This window comes from Magallana gigas, chromosome 5, assembly GCF_963853765.1.
Source record: "Magallana gigas chromosome 5, xbMagGiga1.1, whole genome shotgun sequence".
NCBI lineage: Eukaryota > Metazoa > Mollusca > Bivalvia > Ostreida > Ostreidae > Magallana > Magallana gigas.
The window spans coordinates 35,407,847-35,435,530 of record NC_088857.1 but is presented as its reverse complement, the minus strand read 5'-3'; the positions used below and the strand labels follow the sequence as shown (position 1 = coordinate 35,435,530).

Below are 27,684 nucleotides of genomic sequence, written 5' to 3'. Positions count from 1 at the left end.
AAGTAATTAACCTTTAAGAAAAAAAGATTTCAAGTTTTTCTGATAAATACATTACAACCCAGTAGAGTTTTTAGCTTCAGTTGTGATGTAAAAATAACTTTTCAAAACAAGGATTTATTAATTAATATATCTTATTAATAATGTATGTAAATAAGTATGAAGTACCAATGAAATCTCCATCCAAAACTTCTTCAATAATTGGGGAGGTCAGATCCACAAGAATTTTATCGGAATAAGAAATGCCCTCAAACCCTGCTGAGTTTTTGGCTACAGTTGTAATATAAATGTAGGAGTTATGGATCAAAGTCACCAGGGAGTTGTATGCAAAGTTTGACAATCCTACACTCTGGAAATTCTGCAACTGTGTTCCTCCTTTAGTGTATCCTGTAATTTAAAAATATGACATTCAAGTCATGCAAGTAGTTGCAATCAGTCTTGGAAATTCCATGTACAGTGTTGACAAAATCAAGTCTATATAATTTCATTTTGCTGATAGATAAGTGATTCAATTCCTTGATGAATTGCGATTATTTACCAATTGCCCACAGGTACTCTGTGATGGAACTGACATCCTCAATAAAGCTCCAGGATCCATGTACTGATCCCCACTCATGCAGGTACACCACATGGGCCTGTACATGTAATCCACTCGTTCCCTTGTTCTGATCCCTCTCCACATGTTCCACCACTATATTATCCACATAGATCCCAGTCCTGTCATCCACACTGCCCAGTTCAAACACGGCAGACCCTTCCCTGGCCACAAAGTAGAAGGTGTGTTTGTGCCAAGAAATCTCCTCCCTGGCCGTAGACTGCCCACCATCTCCTCTGTAGGCCTTGGTGTAGATCAGGAACACATGCTTTTTGTCGTCTACCTGAACAAAGCCCTCTTTGTTGGACTGTGTAGAACTGCTGATGGACAGGTGACTGGAGAAGAAACTGACTCGGTACAACCCTCCCACCATCAGACCACTCAGAATCTGACTCACACTACCCCTGACAAACAAGAAGGAGCGCCCATTCCTGGCCAGGTTCTTGTTGGAAGACACCACTGCAGCACACCCTTCAATGGACAAATTCCAGCTGCTGGGCATATAGTCCACACTCACATTACAAATGTTGGTGGCATTCACCTCCCCTGACTGCAACACATTAGGGGATGTCTCAAAAGATGGATTGTTTAGAATGTTGCTCCCTGAGTGGAAGAGATACTGTGGTTCTGGGGGAGTGGTATCTATAGTGACTCCATCAGAGACAACCACAGTGGACTTGTAGCCAACATTGTCCACAGCATACACCTTGTTGAAGTAGGTGCTACCTAAAGGAAATGAAAAACAACTCACTTCAAAGAAGTTATCTTCAGAATGAAAACAACTAAAGCAGCAATGGTAAAAAGAACAAGAGGCCTGGGGGCCATATCACTCACCTGATCAACAATAGCGTTAACTCTTATCAAATCAGCATTTCAGTATCAAAATCAAAATATCCTGACAACTAAGTACAGTAGATCTTGCTCCAAAAAAAAATCTGCTGATTTATATCCACATATTTCTACGGTAAATACCAAGCCCCTTTTGTTGTTTACGTATTTGTAAGAAGATTTTTCTCTTTTCCTAATTTCCTATATCCCCCCCCCCCCATACACAAACACACTTTGTGGCCCAACTTTTCACTAGGAAATCATGTTTTAATCAAACTTTAATCTGCACAACCTGTGCTTTCACACTATATCTTCCCATGTAAAAAATTAACACCCCCCCCCCCCCCAATGTGGCCCCATCATAACCTGGGGATCATGATTTTAACAAACTTGAATCTACACTTTCTGAGGATGCTTCCACACAAGTTTAAGTTTTTCTGGCAAAATGGTTTTTGAGAAGAAGATTTTTAAAGATTTTCTCTATACATGACATTCCCATGTAAAAAATTGACGCCCCCAATTGTGGCCCCATCCTACCCCTTGGGACAACCATGATTTAAACAAACTTGAATCTACACTATCTGAGGATGCTTCCACACAAGTTTAAGTTTTTCTGGCCAAATGGTTTTTAAGAAGATTTTTTAAGATTTTCTCTACATATTCCTAATATAAAAATTTGACCCCCCCTCCCCATTGTGGCCCCACCCTACTCCTGGGGACGCCATGATTTAAACAAACTTAAATCTACACCATCTGAGGATGCTTCAACTCAAATTTGAAATTTTCTGGCCTAATAGGTTTTGAGAAGAAGACCTTTATAGAAAACTGACAAATTTTGATCAGAAAAGCTCAGGTGAGCTTTCAGCTCAGGTGAGCTTAAAATTATTGGATTTCCTTCATGTATTTGAAAAGAAAATGAAAATTTTATAATTAAGCAGAAGTTGATCTGACCAATATTTTTACAGAAACAAGAGGCCCATGGGCCACATCGCTCACCTGAGGAACAATAGGTATGATAAAATCAGCTTAATGGAGTCATAATACAAACTATCTGGACAATGTACAATAATACATGACATGTTGATCCTGTATAAATAAAATCCATTTTCCCCTGGATATTCTTATGTTTATAATCATTAGTCCCTTTTATAACAGGACGATTTTATAGTCATATCATATGTTGAGTATTGCAGTTCTCAAAAAGATCCTTAACAATTGTTTATATATGGGATATAAACGTACATAAACTTTGAACCTTCTTGTGAGGCCAAAGAATTGTCCTGGGGCCAAAGTCTAAACAATTATAAAGAATCATCTGGCTGATTAGTTTCTGAGAAGAAGATTTTAAAAAATTTACCATATATATTCCTTTGTTAAACTTTGACCCCCCCATTGTGGCCCCACCCTACCCCTGGGGATCATGATTTTCACAACCTTGAATTTACATTACCTGAGGACACTTCCACACAAGTTTAAGCTTTCCTGGCTGATTAGTTTCTGAGAAGAAGATTTTTAAAGATTTACCATATATATTCTTATGTAAAACTTTGACCTTCCATTGTGGCCCCACCCTACCCTCGGGGGTCATGATTTTCACAGCTATGAATCTACACTACCTGAGGATGCTTCCACACAAGTTTCAGCTTTACTGGCTGATTAGTTTCTGAGAAGAAGATTTTTAAAGATTTACTCTATATATTCCTATGTAAAACTTCGATCCCCCATTGTGGCCCCACCCTGCCCCCGGGGGTCATGATTTTCACAACTTTGAATCTACACTACCTGAGGATGCTTTCACATAAGTTTCAGCTTTCCTGGCTGATTAGTTTCTGAGAAGAAGATTTTTAAAGATTTACTCTATATATTCCTATGTAAAACTTCGACCACCCATTGTGGCCCCACCCTACCCCCGGGGATCATGATTTTCACAACTTTGAATCTACACTACCTGAGGATGCTTTCACACAAGTTTCAGCTTTCCTGGCTGATTAGTTTCTCAAAGGAAGATTTTTAAAGATTTACACTATATATTCCCATGTAAAACTTGGACCCCCCGTTGTGGCCCCACCCTACCCTCGGGGATCATGATTTTCACAACTTTGAATCTACACTACATGAGGATGCTTCCACACAAGTTTCAGCTTTCCTGGCTGATTAGTTTCTGAGAAGAAGATTTTTAAAGATTTACTCTATATATTCCTATGTAAAACTTTGACACCCCATTGTGGCCCCACCCTACCCCCGGGGGTCATGATTTTCACAACTTTGTATGTACACTACCTGAGGATGCTTTCACACAAGTTTCAGCTTTCCTTGCTGATTAGTTTCTGAGAAGAAGATTTTTAAAGATTTACTCTATATATTCCTATGTTAAACTTCGACCCCCCATTGTGGCCCCACCCTACCCCCAGGGGGTCATGATTTTCACAACTTTGAATCTACACTACCTGAGGATGCTTCCACTCAAGTTTCAGCTTTTCTGGCTGATTAGTTTCTGAGAAGAAGATTTTTAAAGATTTACTCTACATATTCCTATGTAAAACTTCGACCACCCATTAAGGCACCACCCTACCCTCGGGGGTCATGATTTTCACAACTGTGAATTTACACTACCTGAGGATGCTTCCACACAAGTTTCAGCTTTCCTGGTCTTATGGTTCATGAGAAGAAGATTTTTAAAGATTTACTTTATATATTCCTATGTTAAATTTCGACCCCCAATTGTGGCCCCACCCTACCCTCCGGGGTCATGATTTTCACAAATTAGAATTTACACTACCTAAGGATGCTTCCACACAAGTTTCATCTTACCTGGTCTTATGGTTCATGAGAAGAAGATTTTAAAAGTTTACTCTGTATATTCCTATGTAAAACTTCGACCACCCATTAAGGCACCATCCTACCCTCGGGGGTCATGATTTTCACAACTGTGAATTTACACTACCTGAGGATGCTTCCACACAAGTTTCAGCTTTCCTGGTCTTATGGTTCATGAGAAGAAGATTTTTAAAGATTTACTTTATATATTCCTATGTTAAATTTCGACACCCAATTGTGGCCCCACCCTACCCTCGGGGGTCATGATTTTCACAAATTAGAATCTACACTACCTGAGGATGCTTCCACACAAGTTTCAGCTTTCCTGGTCTTATGGTTCATGAGAAGAAGATTTTCAAAGATTTACTCTGTATATTCCTATGTAAAACTTCGACCCCCCATTGTGGCCCCACCCTACCCCCGGGGGTCATGATTTTCACAAATTAGAATCTACACTACCTGATTATGCTTCCACACAAGTTTCAGCTTTCCTGGTCTTATGGTTCATGAGAAGAAGATTTTTGAAAATTTCTCGAAAATTTTCATAAATTCCTAATTATCTCCCTTTGCAAAAGGGCGTGATCCTTAATTTTCACAAATTTAAATCCCCTTAGGCTAAGGATGCTTTGTGCCAAGTTTGGTTGAAATTGGCCCAGTGGTTCTTGAGAAGATGTTGAAAATGTGAAAAGTTTACAGACAAACGGACAGACGGACAGACAGACAGACGGACGACAGACAAAATGTGATCAGAATAGCTCACTTGAGCTTTCAGCTCGGTGAGCTAAAAACATAAACATTTTTATTATACGAGAACTATAACAACACAAATGGTGTTATATCTATAACTTACTGTGGTTGAGGGGAGTGGTCAGAGTCCTGGAGACTGAGGTGTGTAGCCCTACTGCCTCCCATCCAACATGTCCACACTCCACGTCGGCATGCTTTCTTGTGACTTGAGGGGTGGATCCTACACACCAGTAGTAGACTCTGACCCCCGAACCAACGTCTGAAAACCCGTGCCAGTGAGCCGCTACAATGTCTGACTTATTCTGGAACTCCCAGTCATGCAAGCCTAAATATGACAGTAAACTTTGCAATGTTAACTAACAACAAACAATTAAATGTAGTAACGGTCAATTTTCAATGAATTGTTATTTTTATGAATTATTCTTTTTTAAAATAAGAAGAAAACTTTTTATATTTCAGTCTGTTTTAAAACTGAGCAGCCTTCATACCTATTCCATCAAATACAATGCCCTCCACAGGCTTGTATTTGTCTGGCTTGAATCCGTCGGATGACTCGGTGTGATGGATATCCGAGAATCCATAAGCCTGGACGTTACTATAGTAGGTGATTCCTGGCAGGAGAACAGAGGACCTCATGATATCAAATGAGGTCTGTGTCCCTGGAAGGTCCTCTTCAGTGTCCATGATGTCATGTCCTATCATGCAATTAAATTACTAAATAGCTTGTTAACAGTGACCAAAAAAAGTACCAAAAGTTGATATAGGTATTACAGAAAAATGGCAAATTATATCTTTAATGACAACTGTCAAACTTCAGAGCAGTATCTTTATACTATTTACAGTATTGTATAACTGTATACCTCCTGGATATGTGCTGATGTATAGATGGAATGTCTTGATTGCATTCTCAGCATCCAGAAACTTGTTCTTCCATTCAACACTGAAAGGATAGCCTCCTTTCATAAAGTCTTGATCTACAAAACTGTTTCCCAACATCTTTTCTCTTACCTGCAAAAGACATTACTAAGTACATGTATTAAATAAAAATCATTAATAATAGACCCCACAAATTTAATGCATCAAACATTTAATTAAACTTCGTCAGAGTCATTTAATCCCTTTTTTTAGATTTCAAAGTTCATCTCGAGGGGGGAGGGGAAATAAATGAACATGTATTTTTGTAAAGATACAATGATGGCTCTTGAAATTTTACAAAAGTTGTCAAGCTCTTGCATTCTGTACACTCAACTGATTCAAGTTTTTAAAACTTATCTAATTGACTTACAGCACTGCCTAGTTTGTTTGTTACAGAAGGCCTCTCTGTTGCAATAGTCACACCATCGGATTTAAAAATTGCAAAGGTGTTTTCATCATACCAAACTTTCAGGAAAAAGGAATATTTCACTTTCTCCTTCAAGTAAACCCCTGTAACATAATTCATCAATTTAAATGTATCATCAAATAAAATGTTTTCAACAATATTAGCACAAATTACTTAAAACATTTACAAAATCTTCAGGTACATGTAATCTAGCAAAATCTCCTGCTTATCTATAAACCAGGTTTATTAACGAGATGCAAAGCTTTTGAGAATGTTCCTGTTAATGAATATTTAACCTTGTTCAGTCTGGTAGATTTGCTTCAAATTCTGTCCTGCATCATGCCAGATCCTCTCAGTGGCCTGATGAAAGACACCCTCTGGGGAGGGTTTTTCCGTGTACCCCACACTCCACTGGTACCTAAAAGCACAGAGAATAAAAATTGTGTTAGAGGACAAATCAAAGTACCGGGTATTTACATTTTTAAATTCAATCATATCAGAAATGTTAATGTCATGTCCCAAATACCAAGTAACAAGAAGTTCCCATAATCATTGATAAAACCTACCCTAAGAAATAAGCCACCTTTGGACCCAATAAAGTATAATTTTGCTTTTGACAAGTTATTCTTTTCAAGAAAGCAATAATATTGTTATGCATATTTTTACTCATTCTCTACAAAAAAAGTATATTTTTTGGTGTCACACAGAATCTAGCATAGCAAACAATACCACACCATATTATAACTTCACAAGTTTTGCTTCAAGTGTCTTACAGCATAGCAAAAATGAGTTAAGCTTTGCATTTAAAAGTCATACAATACCAGTTTTTGACTCTGTAAAAAAATGAATGAATTAACCATTTCTTTCTAGTTTTAGAGAGAGAGAGAGAGAGAGAGAGAGAGAGAGAGAGAGAGAGAGAGAGAGAGAGAGAGAATATTTATAAAACAGAATAGTTGGTAAAAATATAAATTATTCCCTTTTTATACATTTACTTGATTTTACATTTTTTAAAATGGTTTTGGAGAACATACCAATCAGGAGCATCTCCAAAGTTGTTGACTATAGCCCAGCGTCCCTGTAGCACCACATTGGATGGAGTGTAGTCTACATCCTGGGTCCCACTTCCTGCTACATCATACACTTGTAATATGTTGTTCTGATCTGTAGCAAAGTATTCAACGTTGTGTCTTAATTAAGAAGAAGTCTATGACAACTCAACAACGTCTCATATATTATCAACATTATCGGCAAATTTTATTACTGGCATTCAAAAAGGTGATTTTCACTGTAAAATCAAAATGAATCCACACAACTATCTGGAAAGTTTTATAATATCTTTTTTAATATATATCCAATATTGAAACATTCAAGATATCTTTTTTATTTGTCATTCAGTTTTTTACAAACCAAGAAAATAATGAGACTTTAAAAAAAAAGAGGAATATGAATCACTATTGAAGCAAAAGTCTATGCCAAAAATAGGAAAACTAACTTTTAGAGATTACTTTTTTTGAAGATGAACTATTACAGATACAAGAAAATCATTAGTCTCAAAATTTCAGGCAACTGGAAAATTATCTTAATTAGTCTTAATCAAGACTAACAAGAAAAAAGAGAGCGCCACTGACAACTAGAAAAATTGTCCAGATTTTAAAACATGAAAGATAATTAACTGACTATTAAAGGGCATGAGATGACAATACTGACTGTTAGAAGAAACATCCTGACAAGCGGTTCCTGAGGGGTGACAGAATTTGTCCTGTGGTGCACAGACACAATGACCTTCACAGGTGAAGGCCACACATCGCCTGGTCAATGACAGGTCACCACCTGGAATTTTCTCAAACTGAGAGTGAATTATGGCACTTTCCAATCCCACCTGGAAATAATGAAAAATTGACACTGTTAGATTAAATGAGGCAATAGTTTTCTATAAAAGACTAATGGTGAAGTGCAGATGAGTTTTATACATATGATGAAGCAATGGTGTCTCTCATATGGATGACTGTTTCGATATCTATGTTGAAGTTAACTGAATTTTTCTATCTTAGAAACTCGGATGATATCTCGTTAAAGATTTAATATCCATCAACTATCCCATCTCCTTTACTTATCAGAAAAAATAAAACATTACTGAACTGTTTATGAACTTTATTTACAATCACGAACTCAAAAACACACAAACTCCACCAAGAATTTTGACAGAAGTCACTTGATAGAGGCATTTTTTTTTAAATACTTGTATTGCTCGTTTTCCTTTTCATGAAACCATGAGACCAAGCCCAAGGGAAATTACAATACTGTAAGTGAAATGTTTTTATATGCATTTAATGCCATTTTCCATGAATTTTCCTCGGTAAAATGTATTTTTATCCAACTAATTGAATACAAATTTTAATATCTGATATTCGCATCGTTCAGCAGTTAATCAAGTATTTGTTATTTGTTCACAACACTAGAATTAAATCAAGTATTTAATAGCAATATCATTACTAACTGAAAACAAGTGAAAAGCTGTCAATGTGACAGCAAACCGGGTTTTCTTTTATGTAAACTGTATCCATAATCCATGTCAACCCTTATCCAGTGAAATGGAGTACCCTACATGTATATGCAACATTTTGCCAAAAAATGACTAAGTTCAAAAGCTAGTATTTTTTTAATAAATTATCGGAAATCAAAATCCTAGCAATCTGCACACCTCTGATATATGTACAATTGATCTGCAAAAGAACAACTTCCTATCTTGAGAACTGTAGGAGGAGTTATCCGTACAATGAGGGTTCCCTATATGCAATATTTTGCCAAAAAATGACTAAGTTCAAAATCTGGTATTTTTTCGATAAATTATCGGAAATCAAAATCCTAGCAATATGCACACCTCTGATATATGTACAATTGATCTGCAAAAGAACAACTTCCTATCTTGAGAACTGTAGGAGGAGTTATCTGTACAATGAGGGTACCATATATGCAATATTTTGCCAAAAAATGACTAAGTTCAAAAGCTGGTATTTTTTCCATAAATTATCAGAAATCAAAATCCTAGCAATATGCACACCTCTGATATATGTACAATTGATCTGCAAAAGAACAACTTCCTATCTTGAGAACTGTAGGAGGAGTTATCCGTACAATGAGGGTACCCTATATGCAACATTTTGCCAAAAAATGACTAAGTTCAAAAGCTGGTATTTTTTCGATAAATTATCGGAAATCAAAATCCTAGCAATATGCACACCTCTGATATATGTACAATTGATCTGCAAAAGAACAACTTCCTATCTTGAGAACTGTAGGAGGAGTTATCCGTACAATGAGGGTTCCCTATATGCAATATTTTGCCAAAAAATGACTAAGTTCAAAATCTGGTATTTTTTCGATAAATTATCGGAAATCAAAATCCTAGCAATATGCACACCTCTGATATATGAACAATTGATCTGCAAAAGAACAACTTCCTATCTTGAAAACTGTAGGAGGAGTTATCCGTACAATGAGGGTACCCTTTTGGCAGCCGCCCGCCCGCCCGCCATTTTCACCATTTTAATAACCGGATTTTTCCGTTGGAAAACCCGGTTAAAAACACATTTTAATCTTATATTACTTTATACATATACCTGTTTTTGTATTTGGTATACAAGTGAATATTGAAATATACAATTTTACATGCATATTAAAATACCGGTATACATTTTACAATGTATTGAAAAAAACAAGAATTAGGATTCTAAAATTTAATTAAAATCACAAAAAATTAAACAAAAAAGATTTAAACATTTTGGTTAAATCAATCACTAAAACAACAGAGAGAAAGAAATTCAATGTAACAGTAAAAGTTTTCAGATTAATACAGGATATTCTATTATGAACATGTTACCTTGTTAACAGCCCACATGGTGATGTATACAAACTTCTGGTTGGCATCATAGTTACTGGTCTTCACCTTCGCTGTCTGTACAATCCCCTCATCATACTTATCGTCACCAGAGTTTGTGTACTCCACTCGAGCAGGTGTACCTGGCTCCTGATGTTATAATACAGAAGTATAAAAAAACTTGTCTAACTTCAATCAAAAGTCTAAGAGATGGCAATTTAGTCTGCTTTTGTGCAACAATATTTTCTTTGGCAAGCTACCAGGATTTCCCTAACCTGAATGTTGAGTATTCATCTATATAAATTCTTCTTTTGAATCTAAGACATATTTTTAAGATCAAGAATGGAGAATTATCTGAATAAATTTCTTAATTAACAAGAGATGTTTGTGAAACACTTATGCCCCCCTCCCTTGGAAACATCCACAAAGAAAATGAATGTAAACTGCAAATAACTGGAATTTTTCTATGTCCAAGAGCCATAACTCTGTAGAAAATTGCTCAAACATACCCAATATCGAACTTGACCTAGATATTATCATGATAAACCTGTATACTAAATTTCATTGCAATACATTCATCCTCTGCGAAGAAAGTGAGCAGAAACTGCAAATAACTGGAATTTTTCTACGTCCAAGGGCCATAACTCTGTTGAAAATTGCTCGATCATACCCAATATTGAACTTGACCTAGATATTATCATGATAAAGATGTATACCAAATTTCATTGCAATACATTCATATTCTGCAAAGAAAATGAGCGGAGACTGCAAATAACTGGAATTTTTCTACGTCCAAGGACCATAACTCTGTTGAAAATTGCTCGATCATACCTAATATCGAACTTTACCTAGATATTATCATGATAAACATGTATACCAAACTTCCATGAAGACAGTGGGTAAACTGTTCATTTTGTCTCTATATGTTGAATACCCAATTAAGTTAGCCACTACCCATAAAAATAGAGCCAATATTAATGTAGTAGAGGGTAAATTGTATCAGTCTCTTTATATTACATGCAAGTACCTCATTAAAGCCATCGTCCATCAAGGTTGAGCATACATTGATGTAGCAGAAGGAGAAGTGTATCAAAGTCTCTATAAATAAAGTACCTCATTGAGGTCACTGCCCATGAAGGTTGAGCACACATTGATGTACATGTAGTAGTGGAAGAACTGTATCAAAGTCTCTATGTATTAAGTACCTCATAAAGGTCAGTGCCCATGAAGGTCGAGCCCACATTGATGTAGTAGTGGGAGAACTGTATCAAAGTCTCTATATATAAAGTACCTCATTGAGGTCACTGCCCATGAAGGTTGAGCCCACATTGATGTAGTAGTGGGAGAACTGTATCAAAGTCTCTTTGTATAAAGTACCTCATTGAGGTCAGTGCCCATGAAGGTTGAGCCCACATTGATGTAGTAGTGGGAGATCAGAGAGTGAAGGTCAGCGAATCCTAACCAGGCCAGATTGACGGCCGTCTTCTCCCACGTCATCCAGGCATCACTGTGTCGGCTCAAGTTGGCAGCGTGGTCCGTTCTCACCGCAAACATTCCTGTTCAACACATAAAACACACAGATTTTACAAATATTTTGTCATGTTAAAAGGTGATGATCAATTTTATCATGACAAGAAAAATTTCTCTAACCTCTGGATGGTGGAGTGGTATCTACCATTATACCACTGGTTGTAGCGGTAGTGCAGATCTGAGCACCATTACAGGAGATAAGGTTAACATAATAAGTTACACCATCATGTAACTTTAAACCAGTTAAGATGAAATCTCTGGCTATTCCATTTATCTGTAAAGGATTTGAATTCAAAGTGAAAAATCAGGTTTATTTTTATTAAGACACAGTCACAAAATTTTTTTTACATAGACATAAATTATATTTATGGTAGATTTATAATGCAAATAATTAATAAATTTCAATTAGTCTGTAATGTTTACCGAATATTTACCTTTGTAGAAGATAAGTCAAACTCTCCACCAATGTGAGACTTAATGGAGAGATACTGCCTCTCAATGTGTGATTCAGCATCATTTACTGACCATTCCACCTTCATCAGTGTCCTGTAGAACTGTGTACCTGGTACGAGACTGAAGGACGAGGCAAACTGAGGACCACTAGAGATGACAGGAGCAGTTGTGTCAATCAGGAAGCCATTGGAAGTGGAGTCTGTATACAATCCTGAAATTAGAATTTTGAAAATTTAATTATCATTTGTTAAAAAATGAGTCATTCATCATTAACAGGGTCATATGTTGTCAAGTAGACAAAACCTTTACTGACCAGCTTTGTTATAAGCCCTGACAGTAACATAGACTCGCTTTCCGATAGGCAGTTCTGGGGACAAGTTGAACACAGCAGCAGTGGTGGTCAGGTGGAGTTTCTGGGGGGAGAGGATATCATCTCCTCCCACAGTGGTCCCTGCCCACCAGACATAGTGGTCAAGACCAGACTGGGGGTCCACAAAGCCGCGCCACTTGGCTCCAAAGTATGTCCTGTAAAATACATAATTGATTTCAGAAAACAATTCAAGAATTTATAAACCTTTGTCAAATTACCAGTAGACAATGCTAGGATAAACATTGAAGGATGGTATTTATAAGACCAAGTTGAAATAATATCCTTATTTTCATGTACATTTTACAGACTGGACATTACCTGATGGAATGATTTTATGGACTTGCCATTACTCGATAAATTGGGCATTACCTGGTGGACAAGAAACTAGTTTAATTGATCATTACCCGACAGACTGGTCATTACCTGATGGACTAGTCTTTACCTACGGCTGATAAACTGGCCATAAGGTGATGAACTGGATATGGACTGTTAACCTCATGAACTGGTCATTACCTGATGGACTGGTACTCTGTATCATGCTCCCTGGTTCCATCCATCACCAGCCCCACACTGGGGGGACTGTTGTCCATCAACACTCCATCAGTCATCACAGTGGTGCAGTAGTCCGCAGTGTTACACGCGGTCAGTGAGGTGTAATAGGTCAGTCCCACACCAAAGTGGACATGATCCAGCTTGAAGGAGCTGACGATCCCGATAGCTTGTCTACCAATGACATCATCACAAGAAGGACACGTACCAACGCTGATGTAGTACTCTTTAATGGCAGAATGAGGGTCATGGAATCCCTCCCAGTACACATTTAAGGCAGACATGTCCGTCTGGAAATCAATATCTGCTAGTTCAGAGCCTGGCACCCCGTCATAGATATGGCCGGCTATTGGTGGTGAAAGGTCAACCCTGTAGGCCCAGGAGGTGGCTAATGACATCAAACCTGCCTTGTTAATGGCCTGAAAAAAATTGTATACAAATAATTGTTAATTTAAAAATAAATGATTTTCATAGATTAAGAGTATCTCTTTAATTAACATGGACATGCTATACTTTCCATCCATGCAAAACCTTTAAAAAATTTCCACAGAAACAAAACAATCTCTACTTGTGCATTTAAAATATTCCAAATAACTAACAAATACATAGAAATTAAAATTGGCATAATTTCCAATCAAGCAATGTTACTTTGTTGAAAATTATTAAAGTCTTATTTGTTATCATTTTTCAAATAAAATAGTGGTAATGATCCCAGAACCTTGCACTCTATTGCCTGTGTTTGTTACCTTGACAGAAATGTAGTAGGAATGGCCCTCTTTCAGATCCAGTGGATTGAGCTTGCTGTTTTCTCCACACTCTGTCTCCTCCCGAGTAAACTCCATGATGTCATCATACCCGGGCTGTGAACCAATGGACCACATGTAATAGTCCACAGTGCTCTCTGGGTCTACAAACACCTTCTTCCAGCTGTATCAAAACAACATATCTCTCTATGGTTCATTGTTGGAAACTTCCGGTTGATCTCACTTCTTACAGGGTATAAACATGTGAGATCAACTGAGGGTTTCTGACAGTGATTGTAAAGTACTAAATCAACAACAATGAACAAATCTCAAATTTAAAGGACAGTATCATCAGCCCAGTTTTCCTTACCAAGCCTCTATTTCAGATTTTGAGACAATATGTCTTCCAGATATTGTAATGGGGTCATCAGACTTCTTTGGAGGAGTTGTATCCACGACAACAGGGTCAGAGGTTACACTGGTCATTCTCCCAGCATAATCCATAGCTGTCAAAAATATGGCATATTGTTTTGAAAAAAATTAAAGCTAGAAAATATTGCTACTTTAGGTATTTTAGGTATGTTACCATACACTTAAATTCAGTGTACTTGACAAAAAACATTTTAATGCTATCAGAAATATTTTTCCTTCCTCCTTTGCAAAAAAAAATCATATACATGTATTTGATATATTAAAACAGATTACAATAGAAAATTTGAATTAGTTTACATATGTGTAGAATACTAATCCAAAGAAATCATTTATGCTGAAGAATAAATATTAACCTCATAGTACGCATTGTATTAAAAAATTGTTCTTCATTTGAAATATATATATAAGTAAAAAGTTTTCTCTGGGAAAAACTTCATTTCGAAAAAATTTGTGATTTATATGTTACCTTTAACTGTGGCATAATATGTATGTCCACTTTGTAGAAATAGACCATGTAGCACCGCATGGTTCACCACCCCAACACTGTGGAAAGCCACCACATCATTTCCTCCCACAGTGGTTCCTACAAAACAAATAAGTGTACAGGGAATCTCAGTTATCACAAACTGTACATAGTGATAATATATCTTTATCCATTGCTGCAAAATTAGGACACCACAAATACACATAGAAAAGAAAATTATTTAAATCAACAGAATTATTTTTGAGTGGTTTGAATTCTAAAGACTCTTTACCTATGCCAAGTTGATAGTCCTGAATGCCTGAAGAGTGTGATATGACAGTCAGTTCCTCTATGTCTACAAATGTTTCCCAGTTGATGTACATATCTGTTGTGGATGTCTGTAATCACAAAGTCTAATAAGTCAAACTAAATGGAAGATAGATTTTGATTAAATTAGATTACATCTCTACTAATTGTAAATATCAGTGAGTGTGGAAAACATTAATGTTCCTTTTATTGCAAAACAACATCTCTGACAAACAAAACATGCAATAATTATTTAAAACCTACTGAAGAAGCAGGCCCAATTTCTCTAACATACAAAGTACTGTAAACAGGGTTATTTTTGCCCTTATTCAACTTTTTAATTCAACCTTGAATTCACCCAGTCAAATTTGTGTTTCATTTGTGTTTGCCCACTGACAACTAGAGCAAAAAAAGCAAAACTAAAACGGGGCGAATATTTCCCTGTATGCAGTATTTGATATATGAAACCTAATGATGAAGCAAGTCCTTAGTTACAATAAAAGTCAAAATGTTTCTCTATCTAAATTAGATCCATCAATTTTGTAATGAACAAAGAAATTAAATAGGTTGATGTACAATAACTTCCCACCATAACTAACCTGATACTCTGTCCCTTCAACATTGCCGATCCACACCTTCCCCGGGGTAGGGGAGGTAAGGTCAACCACCACACCATCAGTACAGGTGTTCAGTTCAGGTAAGACTTGTGTCCACTCCTCAAACTTGATCTCTGTGTACTCTGTGTGGATGCAGATTGTGTATCTCTGTCCATGGATCAACTCCCCAGGCTCAAATTTGAAGTTCACAAATTCTCGTCCTAAAATACAAACCATGTTATGAGATTGGAAATTACCATATTTTGCCAATACATACTTGCCAACTGACCCGATTTCTTCGGATCACACCCGAGTTTTCAACCCTTCACCCAATGATTTTTTATGACCCAACGGGTCATGCTTTTCACCCAAATTTTTATCGAACAACCCGAAAATCTCCCGATTTCCGGATTTGGTTCGTAAATTCAATGCGTGTTTGACTTCCAGTATGAACCCAAGCTGAGCTTGGATTTACATAAACAATACCGATGGCTATAACAGACACATTAAGTGTTAATTATTATCCCGAGTTGTTTTGACAAACCGAAGGTTTAAATCATTAAGTGTGATATGGCTTATAATAAGAAAAGTTCTTCATCGGGGCCAGTGGAATCAAAACCAACAAAAAGAAATCGGTATTTAAGTACCTATCAACATACCTGGGAAAATGAATTCCCATGGGTAAAACAAAGAATCGAGTACAAAACGAGGCTTTTTATGTTCTATGTAACGCACATTTGAATATTGGATTTTGTGCCCAAAATGATCTGACTAAACATTCAAAAATGCTAAGGCATGTATAGAATGCTTTTTAATACACAAAAGTCTTCCAAGTCACTTACAACTTTCATGCCATCATTTAGAGAGTTCAAAAGCAAGGTTAATGTAGCAGAAACTCAATCTTCTTGCATTTTTTTTTAGCTTAACAAACCTACCATTTTCTGTGTCAGATCCCTTTACAAAATTCAAAATCAGCAACTGTTAGTTAAAATTCTGCTTTGCAATTAAGTATTACACATAAGTTTTAACATATATTTCTATTGTATATACCTATGAAATGCATGGTAAATATGTTGTGAATGTCGTTATGCGCTATGACCAGATTTTTTACTTTCCAAATCTGGTCATGACCAGATTTTCACATGTTGGAGGTTGGCAAGTATGCCAATATAGTATGCACTTTTTTAAAATAAAATTTCTTTGTGAGAAAGGGGTGCATATTTTAAACCCAAATAGAATTTTTTACACTTTTTTCGAACAGGTAAAACATTGGCTATCGCAATTCAGTTATATAGCCTCTAAACAGAAACACTACTTGTGTTTGTTTACTGCATTTTTTGAACGATTCATTTGAAAATTATTATTTGGGGATATTTAGCAGAAAATGTTATGCTCTTAATCTGTTAATAGATATTTTGTATTAAAATAACCATTTATATTTAATGTAAACAATTTTTTCGACTGAGATCAGTAATCAGAGCTGTGCATTCACCATCTCTTTGTATGCTGCCATTATTCTCTGGCGGGTGACAAGATTATCTCTAGTACTTTACCCACAGGTGTTGAAACTCCAGAAGAGTTGAATACGTCTCTTTTCATGGAGGTGGACAATGTGGTAGAGTCAGATATGTGGCATTCTTACTAGCTCAGACTTGTGGGTTAACCCTTTAGCTTGATCGGTAGAGTGCTTGACTGGCATGTCAGAGGACCCAAATTCAAACTCCAGCAGAGGCAAAAAGTGTCTCTGTTGCATGTACTTCTTTCAATTCTACATTTCTATCCATTATTTTATTATGAATCATACAAGTAACAAATTTATCTTTCCTTGTATATGTATACAGAACATAAACTTGCCTTCCACTGTGGTACATTTAATGGCGTCTGGGTGGCTACAAGGATCAGGCAGAGACAAGGAGTTGGTCTGTTGATAGTAGGTGGTGGAGTCCATGCTTCTGGCGTTCAGTACAGCCACCACATAGGCGCGGTATCTTAGCTGAGGCCACACGGCTGACAGGTAGTTCTTGTTGGGCGTGTAATCTTTGTCTGGTTCTTCCCAGCGAGCGTTCTCCTCAAGATAAACTGGTAGTCCATACCCATCTAAAGTCAAACCATATGTGTACTATTCATAAGAATAACTTGCTGATTAAAAGAAATAATAAAACTACAAACCCAACTAAACAGTAGTGAAGGGGATGATGAGCTCATCAGAAATGATTAGGGGAATGCACATGTTAATGAGTATGTATTTCAATGATTTATCATACACTAACATGCATGTAACAGACAAAATGATTACCTCTGTCTCCATCTGGTTTGCCCACAGCATCCAGTACATGTTTAGGCTTGATCAGAATGGGATCAAATGCTTTACAGTCTTTGATGTCCACAGACATTGACGAAAACAGCTTGGCCTTGTTGTATCCACGAACAGCCAACCGCCGGCATTTGGAGAAGTCAAACTCCCCTTGCAGTTCCACATCAAATTGCATCTATGTTTGTATGAATACAATGCAATGACATCAATTGAAAATATGAAGTATGTTAATTCTAATTTATTACGAGAGCAAAAGTCATTGATAATTCAATGTCCAATGACATTACAGGTGAATGTGTGGTCAGTGACCTTACCCCTTTCCCAGCAAGAGTCTCTGTGACCCCTGTGACCTCCGTCCAGATCGTGTGAGTTCTCCCAATGTGGGCATTGTCTGTAATGGCCCACTCATATTTATCTATTACAGCATACTTGTCTGCTTCATCTACGATGTCTGGGTCATAGAACTTCTCCATGTTCACCACAATCTGAAAAATTGAAGAAAAACAAACAACAATTTAATCATCTACTGTTAGATTTATGTTCTGCATATTGTCCTTAAATTCTTATACATGACTTCATAACTTCAGACCCTCAATACAACTGTCAAGTTTTGATATATTCCTTAAACTACCAAACCTTTTCTGTAGAGCCTCCACTCTGGGTTGCGTTTTGATGTTCCACAGTTATCTTCCCTTGGGTGGGAGGGTTTGCCAATACCAACACACCATCACTGTACAGAGGAGCATAACATGTGGTAATGGCGCAGAGTTTGACAACCACTCTATACATTCTCCCTGGCTTCAAATCTAGATCTGTAACTTTGGCTTCACTGTGTTTGTGAAGATGTTCATACTCCCTGAACATGGTCCACATATCTTAAGAAATATTCAATATTAAAATGATCAATTTTGTGAACATTCACAGAATGTTATTTTGCTATATCAAATATTCAGGAGAATCATTACACAGTGTTATGATGGTAGACAACACTGAATTCATTCTTATTTTTTAATCATCATACATTTATAACTAACTGATGAACACATACATAGATAAACTACAAAATAAATATTACATGTATGCATTGAGAAAAAACAAAGTGACATGCTTACTACCAACAGGGGACATTTCTTCTATAGCAAAGTGTGTATCTGGAGTGTAATAATCCATATCACTAGGAACCTCCCAGTATGCTGTTAGGAAATTAGTGGAGGCCTGATAGTCTATGTCATCCCCACATCTCATCCGGTTGTCCTACAAACAATGGCACACAGTATGATAAACACTCAAAAGTCTTCAAAAAGAAAATGCTATACTTCAGGAAAATATGAAAATCTATCAATCTATACTTACTTCAAAATGATGTTTAAAACGGGTTCCATTATCAACTGCAAAGTACATAAAAAGTGTTTAATATGGAGTCATGTTCATCATGTATGCACACCAAATCATTCTTACTCGTTTCCAAGAATACACATGCATATATATATATCTGAATACCTGTCATGTTTCAGGTTCTCCATCTGACACAAGAAGAAAATGTATGACAGGTAACAAGCATTCCATAACACCTGTGTACACATACATGTATATAACACCTGTGTATGTGTACACTTAGTACATACCTGTCATGTTGCAGGGTTCCCCGTCCTGTACAGTGATACCTGACAACACCGCTTCGTCCTGTACCACTGTGACCCCATCAGACGTCAAGGTCACACTTCCTGCCAAGGTCACTGCTGTGACTGTCACATAATAAGTCTGTAAAGAAAGGAGATCACATGAACGTTTACTTGTAAATTTAAAGCAATGAAGAATCGTTGATTATTTTTCATTGTCCATTTCGATTTTAGTTTAATAGATACAATAGTCTAAATGGGATCATCTCATCTAATTACTTTATTCTTTTAAAAGGAATAGTAGAGGAAACAACAAATTGTTGTTAATTTTCCTATCATAACAAAGTACCTTGAATGTTTCCAAACTAAGACCCGTGGCAGAATATGAGTCCTGTGTCCCCACCTCTACAGGTGACACCACATCTGCACCACCGGGGGTGGTTCCTGCCTGAAACTTGTAGGTCACATTCAGATGGGGGTGGGAGAACCCCTCCCAGTGTGCTGTGAGACTGTCCTTTATTGTGGTAAAATCCACATCCTCCATGTCCTGTGTCAAATTCACATTAAATATACATGTGTAAAATTATACTTTGTCTCCTAAATAAGCATCAGTATTATAAAACCGAAAGGTAACATTGTGTAGCAAAAAAAAAAAAACTTACAGTAAAGGCCTGTTGATTCAGTGTCTGCAAAAATAAATCTCCATATTGTCATGGAACTCACATGTAGAAGAAAGAAAAAACATAGCCAACAGTTCAAACATAAAATTTGTAACTTTTCTGCAAAAAATATTCAGACAAAATCTAGGTCCAGACATTACCTTTTGTTTTGATGGAAATAAACATAAAACATGTACATTCCTATAGCAAAACAAAATTTACCTGAAACTTGGATATAAACTACACCGTCATATATATTACACTTGATTTACAGTGATGTCTTTTTCTGATTCTATTTTCAATAAAGATTTTAAAAAATGATGACATGAACTCACAGTTGCCTCGATGTCAAACACGAGTCCCTCAGAAGCCAGCTGTACATCATGAATGTAAGGCTCCGACACAGCGAAGGTGGACAGGCCTGCCGAGTTCTCTGCCTTGATGGTTACATAATACGTCTGATGGCCGTGGAGTCGCCACTCCGTGTCAGAAATAGCGATGGCTGTACATGTGGGGGGATCCCCCACCACACAGGATCCACCACTCTGTAGTGGGGTGTAGCTCTGTACATCTGTGTGACTGGGGGAATGGCCTAGTCATGGAAAACAGATATAAATATATAATTATGTAATGCATATGCATGGAACAGAAAAACTATTCATTTTATTCCTTCATTTCATACCAACTAAATAACAACATCTCGGCATTCATCATAATTTCAGAAACCATTTCATCATTGAAATTAAATTTTAAGACACTTTCCCTATTCATGGAATTAACAAATACTTACTACAGTACCAACTACAATATTCTAATACAAAGAAGTAAGAATTAATATTTTTTTCATTTGGATCTTATTTACAAATACCTATTGCAAACTTCAGATCTAATTTGTTAGGTTCCTGGGCATCTGCAAAAGCCCCACCATCCCATGATGCAACAAGGAATCCATTTGTATGGGCAACACTGATTGGTCCAGTGAATTCTGGGGGCGTGGTGTCCATGAAGCATGGACCTATAGACTAAAACAGAGAATTGAAAATACATCAATATATTAATATATTAAGCACGTGATATGTGTTCAAGTGTTAAAATAAACTTCATTCATTTCACAACAATAACTAATTATAAACAAGTTCAACAACTTTTATTGATATCTCTCTTTGGCACAGATGTTAGCGCAAGGGGGTCATTGATGTGGGAGGAAGCCAGAGTACCCAGAGAGAACCCAGGTGTCCAAGCTGCAATAATGTAGCCCTCTCCGATTTTTTATATCTGATGATTACTGGAGAGGGCTACAATTACATAGGATATCCGTAATAGTGCAAAATTAATTTTCTAAAGCGGCTGACTTTGGTCTGAAAAGATTTATTATACATGTATTTATTATTTGACTTCCTTTAGATAAAATGATTTTTTAATTCAGGTTGAACAAACTAATCGTATATCAATCAAAACCAGATAAAACACATCAGCATGTTTACCGACGTCTTTCTCAGTGGCCATGACAGTTCTCGCGTAATTTTATGGGATTTACGCTTGGGAGTTTTGATGGGCTTGACAAAGTGAATGTAAATGTAAATAATCAATCTTACTTCATTCTATCACTAAAACATCATTTAAGGAAATGGTATATAATGGAAAATTCACATTTACCGCATTAATTATGTTTAAAATAGGAATATGAATTAATAGCAAGTGCTCTGCTGGCTTTTTTTCCATGATGCGCTAGCGCATCATGGAATATGCCAACAGAGCAATTGCTATTCATAACGCCATGTTCACTAAATAACGTTGTTTATTTCTTAAATATTCAAATAACATAGACTGTTTAATGTATGCTGATGACATAGTAATTTTTTCATCATCACCAGAAGGACTTCAGCAAAAACTAAATGCTTTAGAGAAATATTGTGATGACTAGGGTATGCAAGTTTATTCCAATAAAACAAAAGTTATATTTAACAAATCCGAAAGAACAATAAAACATAAATTTTGTTACAAAAATTTCAATATTGAATGTACTAAGTTACAAATACATGTACTTACGCACAGCTTCAGGGATTTTCTCCCTAAAGGTTGAATTACACAAAAAGGGATTGAAAGCTTATTTCAAACTACAGAAAGATTTCCTGAGTCTAAACCCCACGATATCCACTAGCTTAAATGTATTTAATCACACTATAAAGCCAATTTACTTTATGGCTCTGAAATATGGGGAATCTTTAATGTCAATAACATAAAAATAAATCAGTCTAATGATATATTGATACAACAGTGTTATAACAACTTAATAGCTGAAACTTAATTTACATATTAAATTTTGTAAAACCATATTGGGTTTGAATAAAAAAAGTATGAACCATGCTTCACTTTCTGAACAAGAAAGATTTGTCAATAGATTACTAAAATATTGCTACAGATTAGAAAATTTAACAACAGTTTCCTTTATTAAAAGATGCATTTCTATGTAGTAAAGAACTTCATTTCGCCCAAAATACAACTTGGTATTCCTCTGAAAAGTTCATAAAACATTCCTAATATTCAAAACATTATGACATATTCTAAAAAGGACTTTGTTACTTCTTTAAAACAATCTCAGACTAAAAAATATTTGATGGATTGGCAGTACTCAAACACTTAAAGATGGCAAACTTGTTAAAAGGTATGAAAAAAAGTACAGTCGCACCTGTTTTAAGCGGCCACCTGTGGGACAATGCCAAACTGGCCGCTAAAGACAGGTGGCCTCTTATTCCAGGTTTCAAATTAATGGAAAAAAACATCGAGTACTTTCATTTTGGCTCTATTGCACAGATTTATTAATAGCATCTGTAATGGCGGCGTACACAGAGATGGTGAATGCACAGATCGGATTGCTAAATAAACAGTTTATATTAATTTTAAATGGCCGTTTTAATTCCATTTATCTATCAAGGGATTAAGAACAAAACATGTTCTGCTAAATACGCCCAAATGATAATTTTCAAGGGATTAAATGCCGTAAACAAACAGAAGTAGCGTTACCGAGCAATGGGTATGTGCTGAACTACGATAGCCGATGTTTTACCTTTTAAAAAAGTATCAAAATTCCATTCTTATATATATTAAGAACCCGTTTTATTATCTCAAAGAAATTTTCTAGGAAAAAAGTGCATATTACCGGCTAATAATTGCTGCACATGTTAAGCTGTTCCGCGGAAGACTGGCCATATACAATGACTTTTAATGAAGTATATAAGTACGTGTCGATATATAAACAACACAAAACAGATGTTATGATAATCAATTATCACATTAAATCTCAGCAGACTTCAAATAACACACTCAATTATTTGTCATTAACTCATTATCAGCTTTCGAAGTTTGGCTTCTTTCGATACGGGGTCACATGTCAGAATCAAAAGTCATGTGACAAAACAGACAAAATGGCCGTTGAAAACAGGCATGTTGAAGCCACGGGACCTAAAAACAGTGGCCGCTGGCCGCGTTAGACAGGTGGCCGCTTAAATCAGTTAAAATATAGTGTAAAACTAAACGGGCGGGATTAAAACTGGCCGCTTATGGCGAGTGGCCGCTGATTAAAGGTGGCCGTAACAGCAGGTGCGACTGTAATATGAAACAGTTAAAGACCTGAATTCCTTCAACATTAGCCTTGCTGATGGTCTTGATGACAATGTGAAACTCTGCTCCATCAGGCACATCGGCATGGAAGATATGAAGATGGGGGTGTTGTTTGGTGCTTCTGAAGGCCATGATGTCTGGGGCGGGGCTTCCAGGGGTAGAGGAGAAACCGACCTCATAGTTGTGAACTCTGCCAGGGTTGTCTACTGGTAACCAACTCACAAATAGCTACAAAACCACAAATCATATATTTGTCCTTCAGTAACCAACTCACTAACAATCCTACGCAAATCACATCTAAAACTGTCTAAATGTTCACCACACTTTTTTGGCACTTTCTAAAGAAAATATTTAAAATAGACATCACTCACCATGGAAGATTTAGAGAGCATGGGACTGAGGGAGGGGGGTGAGCCTGTAGAGTTTGCACAGAACACACTCCCATTGACCGTCACAAAGGCGCCACCCTCCTGGTGCTCAGCGGGCAACAGATCTAGGTCAGCAACAACTGTTGCTTTGGTGCTGCAATAGTCAATGTAGGAAAGCTTGAGTGTTCATTAGAAAGAAAAATAAATTGTTTCATTTTAACTTTTGCTCTAAATGTACATAGAAGTCATTAGAAAAAAACCAATATTATTGAAGGGTTAGGACAGGGAGAGGAGATTTGTTCAGTGTCATTTCTGCAAATCATGTCTTACATGCAATCAGATGTTGGATCTTTAATCAGCCGTCGGAATCTATTACTAGTGACGATCCAGTAGTTGGAATTCGTGGTGTCAGTCACTAATCCCCCAGTGGTAGTGGCTCCCTCTATGTTCACTTCCTTCACAGATGGCACCACGGTGGTGACAGTCACTCCGTCAGAACACACGGGCTCCGAGGGCTCCAGAGCTCGGTTATAGGCCACCACACAGATGAAGTACTGCCCCTCTGTGGTGACTGTATGGGTAGCATGCAGGGAGTAGGTCTCAACAATCTGACCCTGAAGTCAATAGCAGATGGTGAATAAAACCTGGCTTTTATCAAACAACTTTCAATATTTTTAGTGTAAATTATTTAATAATTCTATACTACTTACATTTCCACTAGCCTCAAGAGAAAATGCTGAAGCACTAAGTGGCTTTGTGTCATAACCATATTGATAAAACAGAACCCCACTCTCCCTGTCGAAGAAGCCCTCCCAATGAGCATTCAGGGTCATACCCTGCTGGTAGTCGACTTCATCTGTCCCTGGGACACCATCTTGTACCACACCCGTGTGAGGAGGGGATGTATCAATTGTTATCTACAGAAAAACAATATATCCGAATACCAATCATCATGAAAAAGTGAGCAAATATAGACTTTTTTCTGCTTCAATTTCTTTCTCAGCTATGGAAAGGTGTACTCCTTTACACATCAATACAAACAATTAACACCAAAAAAAACAAATAGCCTACCTTTTTGGACAACACTGTAGTCAGTTTGGCTTTGTTTGTAGTTGTAACTTGTAAGTAGTAATCAGAATCATGTAGCCCTTTGTCTTTTCCAACTTTGAGTCCTCCATTTGATTTGATTGCAGGTTTTATTTGAAAATGTTTATGATAAGCCCCCCAGAATGGAGTTTCATAGCAGTTAGCTCCCCTTGCATAACTGCCATATTTGGATTCACATTCTGCAGTATCCTGTTAGAGTACATGCATGAATTATATTTAAACGGACCATGATATCTTTTGTCTGTATAACAATAAATTATTAATATTAATTATCAATATTAATTAATATCTTTTATATGCTGTGTTTCATTCCCAGATTTTAAAGAATATGTTCCTAGTTTTTTGCTATTACTTTCACAAAGTCAAGTAAAGAATGCAGTGATGTTTAATAGACACACACAGCATAAATTAAGCTCTTACATTTGCCATTCCTTGGGCAGGGATGTCTTCATGACCGTGTATGATGTCTTCTCCTGTGAAATTATCAAACAGCCTCCAGTTTATACTGTCCAGACCACTGTGGTAATCATAGGCAATCCACTCAATCCTACCAAAATAAAACAAAATTAAAATTAACTGTGTACTTGGATGTACAGTAGCAACAGCAGATTATTCAAAAACAACATTGTCACATGGAGGAATTTACAGAAAACCTGTGTTTCAGTTAAAAAATTATAGCCCATAAAACCTCAGATGCTATAACATACATGTATCTAAAGAGGCCTCAAAATGCAAATAATCAAATCATGTTTCAACTCTTCTGAAAATGACAGATTTTACTGAATGGTCGAATTAGATGCCAAATTATTTCTTACGTCATTTCTGCAAAGTCCTCGACTCTGTGTACACTGACATTCAATCTATCGCCTCTAGTCAGCCATAGGTCTTCAATGAGAGGAGGAGTAGCGTCTCTGTACACTGTGACCGATTCATCCAGGTATTTCCCCAGGACGTCGATAGCTCGCACAGTCACATCCAGCTTGTTACCGTCCGACCATGGCAAGTTAAGCTGGTTCCCCTGGGCCGAGATGGAACTCACTGAAGTGAAGTCCTGGGAATCCACAATGCCGGATGTATCCAGTACAGTATATGCTACTTGGAAATCCACACATGCTAAAAACAAATGTCTTTCATTGTCACTTCAATAAATCAGTACCAACAAGTTCTAATGTGGAGCAATGAAGTGAAAATTTCATATATTAAAACTGAACAAATGAAATGAATTTACCATGAACATTGGGAATCAGATCTACTTGTCTTTCTCCATAGTGATCATCATATCTGGATTCCACTGCCTGATTTTGTCTAACTTTGTTCAGCCATCTATTGATTTCATGACGATGATTCAGAAATCTGTCTTTCCACAAAATATCCACATATCTGGTATCTTTAGTGACCCATTCATAATTGGTTTCTGAGGAGGCGGTAATGACCCTTGTAACCTTGCCAGGTTTGAAGGTAACCTCAGAAATGTTATCATAGAGGAGAACTTTTCGGCTTGTCTTGTAGTTTCCTGCTTTGTCATATGCCGAGAAATGAATAGCAAACATTCCAGGATGAGGTACTTCAAAGGTTGCCTGAAATATTCATTATTTTGCTATGAGAAATTGAAATTTTTGCTTAAAAATACTGTTGCAGTTTTAGTTTCCTACCTGTTACCATAGTCATGTAAGAATGGCATAATAGTTTTCTTTTAAAAATAAAAGCAATATGTAAGAATGTATGTGCTATGAAAACTGCATTTTCATGCAAAGACATACATCACAAAAATTTAAGATCTTGACATTGATCAAGATAATCTAGCTACTTGTATACATTGCCTTGTAGCAATTTTCTTTTTAAATTTTCACAAGAACTTGATGTTTTTTTATAATCTGGTTCTAATGATATTATCATTGATTCAACATCATAATCTACGGGATTTATGCCTCAGTAATTGCATTTTAACATGCCATTGGTTAAAAAATATTTGAGTAAAGAAAAGGAATTCTTGAGCCAAAGTTTAATTCCAAAATATGACAGGCAGGGTATTACTTTTCAAAAGAAAATTGAGTTACTCCTCTTAAACCTCAGTCAAAATTATTTCATGAATAGAATACGGTACATGTACATATACTAGCAAAACTCTAACATGACTTAGCTTTAACTATCAAATCTATAAATTTAGATTTTTCTTACTCTAAATTAAGATGAAATGGTTTTTATTTTTTTTTATACCAATAGTTATTTACTAGACTTTGACCTGTGCGTGCATGGGTTAACATTGCATAAGATATCGGACAGTCACGAAATAGATACATCGACACTACAGAAATAGTGCCTGTTTGGGAGGGCAACAGTTGAAATTGACATCCTGAGGAAACCAATGTCAA

General features: G+C 36.6%; 1 protein-coding gene across 3 annotated transcripts in view; it reads right to left on the bottom strand.

Annotated features, from left to right (window-relative positions):
- The window catches only part of LOC105348750 (uncharacterized), a 51,715-nt gene that overhangs the window by 5,252 nt on the left and 18,779 nt on the right, over positions 1 to 27,684 (bottom strand). The window contains exons 11-49 of one of the 3 annotated variants that reach the window (XM_034458280.2): positions 26,541 to 26,889; positions 26,128 to 26,425; positions 25,733 to 25,859; positions 25,277 to 25,501; positions 24,916 to 25,122; positions 24,536 to 24,819; positions 24,209 to 24,359; positions 23,847 to 24,065; positions 21,085 to 21,238; positions 20,552 to 20,808; positions 20,220 to 20,243; positions 19,907 to 20,104; positions 19,564 to 19,699; positions 19,292 to 19,326; positions 19,051 to 19,192; positions 18,575 to 18,813; positions 18,253 to 18,423; positions 17,921 to 18,113; positions 17,479 to 17,721; positions 15,628 to 15,845; positions 15,015 to 15,120; positions 14,726 to 14,842; positions 14,198 to 14,333; positions 13,831 to 14,011; positions 13,049 to 13,503; positions 12,479 to 12,690; positions 12,147 to 12,376; positions 11,833 to 11,986; positions 11,560 to 11,738; positions 10,186 to 10,332; positions 8,013 to 8,184; positions 7,337 to 7,466; positions 6,602 to 6,723; positions 6,270 to 6,409; positions 5,845 to 5,992; positions 5,473 to 5,679; positions 5,084 to 5,309; positions 536 to 1,314; positions 166 to 384 (exon numbers count right to left, since the gene is read on the bottom strand). In XM_034458280.2, the coding sequence (XP_034314171.2) occupies positions 166 to 384; positions 536 to 1,314; positions 5,084 to 5,309; positions 5,473 to 5,679; positions 5,845 to 5,992; positions 6,270 to 6,409; positions 6,602 to 6,723; positions 7,337 to 7,466; positions 8,013 to 8,184; positions 10,186 to 10,332; positions 11,560 to 11,738; positions 11,833 to 11,986; positions 12,147 to 12,376; positions 12,479 to 12,690; positions 13,049 to 13,503; positions 13,831 to 14,011; positions 14,198 to 14,333; positions 14,726 to 14,842; positions 15,015 to 15,120; positions 15,628 to 15,845; positions 17,479 to 17,721; positions 17,921 to 18,113; positions 18,253 to 18,423; positions 18,575 to 18,813; positions 19,051 to 19,192; positions 19,292 to 19,326; positions 19,564 to 19,699; positions 19,907 to 20,104; positions 20,220 to 20,243; positions 20,552 to 20,808; positions 21,085 to 21,238; positions 23,847 to 24,065; positions 24,209 to 24,359; positions 24,536 to 24,819; positions 24,916 to 25,122; positions 25,277 to 25,501; positions 25,733 to 25,859; positions 26,128 to 26,425; positions 26,541 to 26,889 (7,930 nt within the window). Of the gene's footprint in view, positions 1 to 165; positions 385 to 535; positions 1,319 to 5,083; positions 5,310 to 5,472; positions 5,680 to 5,844; positions 5,993 to 6,269; positions 6,410 to 6,601; positions 6,724 to 7,336; positions 7,467 to 8,012; positions 8,185 to 10,185; positions 10,333 to 11,559; positions 11,739 to 11,832; positions 11,987 to 12,146; positions 12,377 to 12,478; positions 12,691 to 13,048; positions 13,504 to 13,830; positions 14,012 to 14,197; positions 14,334 to 14,725; positions 14,843 to 15,014; positions 15,121 to 15,627; positions 15,846 to 17,478; positions 17,722 to 17,920; positions 18,114 to 18,252; positions 18,424 to 18,574; positions 18,814 to 19,050; positions 19,193 to 19,291; positions 19,327 to 19,563; positions 19,700 to 19,906; positions 20,105 to 20,219; positions 20,244 to 20,551; positions 20,809 to 21,084; positions 21,239 to 23,846; positions 24,066 to 24,208; positions 24,360 to 24,535; positions 24,820 to 24,915; positions 25,123 to 25,276; positions 25,502 to 25,732; positions 25,860 to 26,127; positions 26,426 to 26,540; positions 26,890 to 27,684 lie in introns of all 3 variants that reach the window. The other 2 variants (XM_034458273.2, XM_034458284.2) reach the window with 2 other exon arrangements.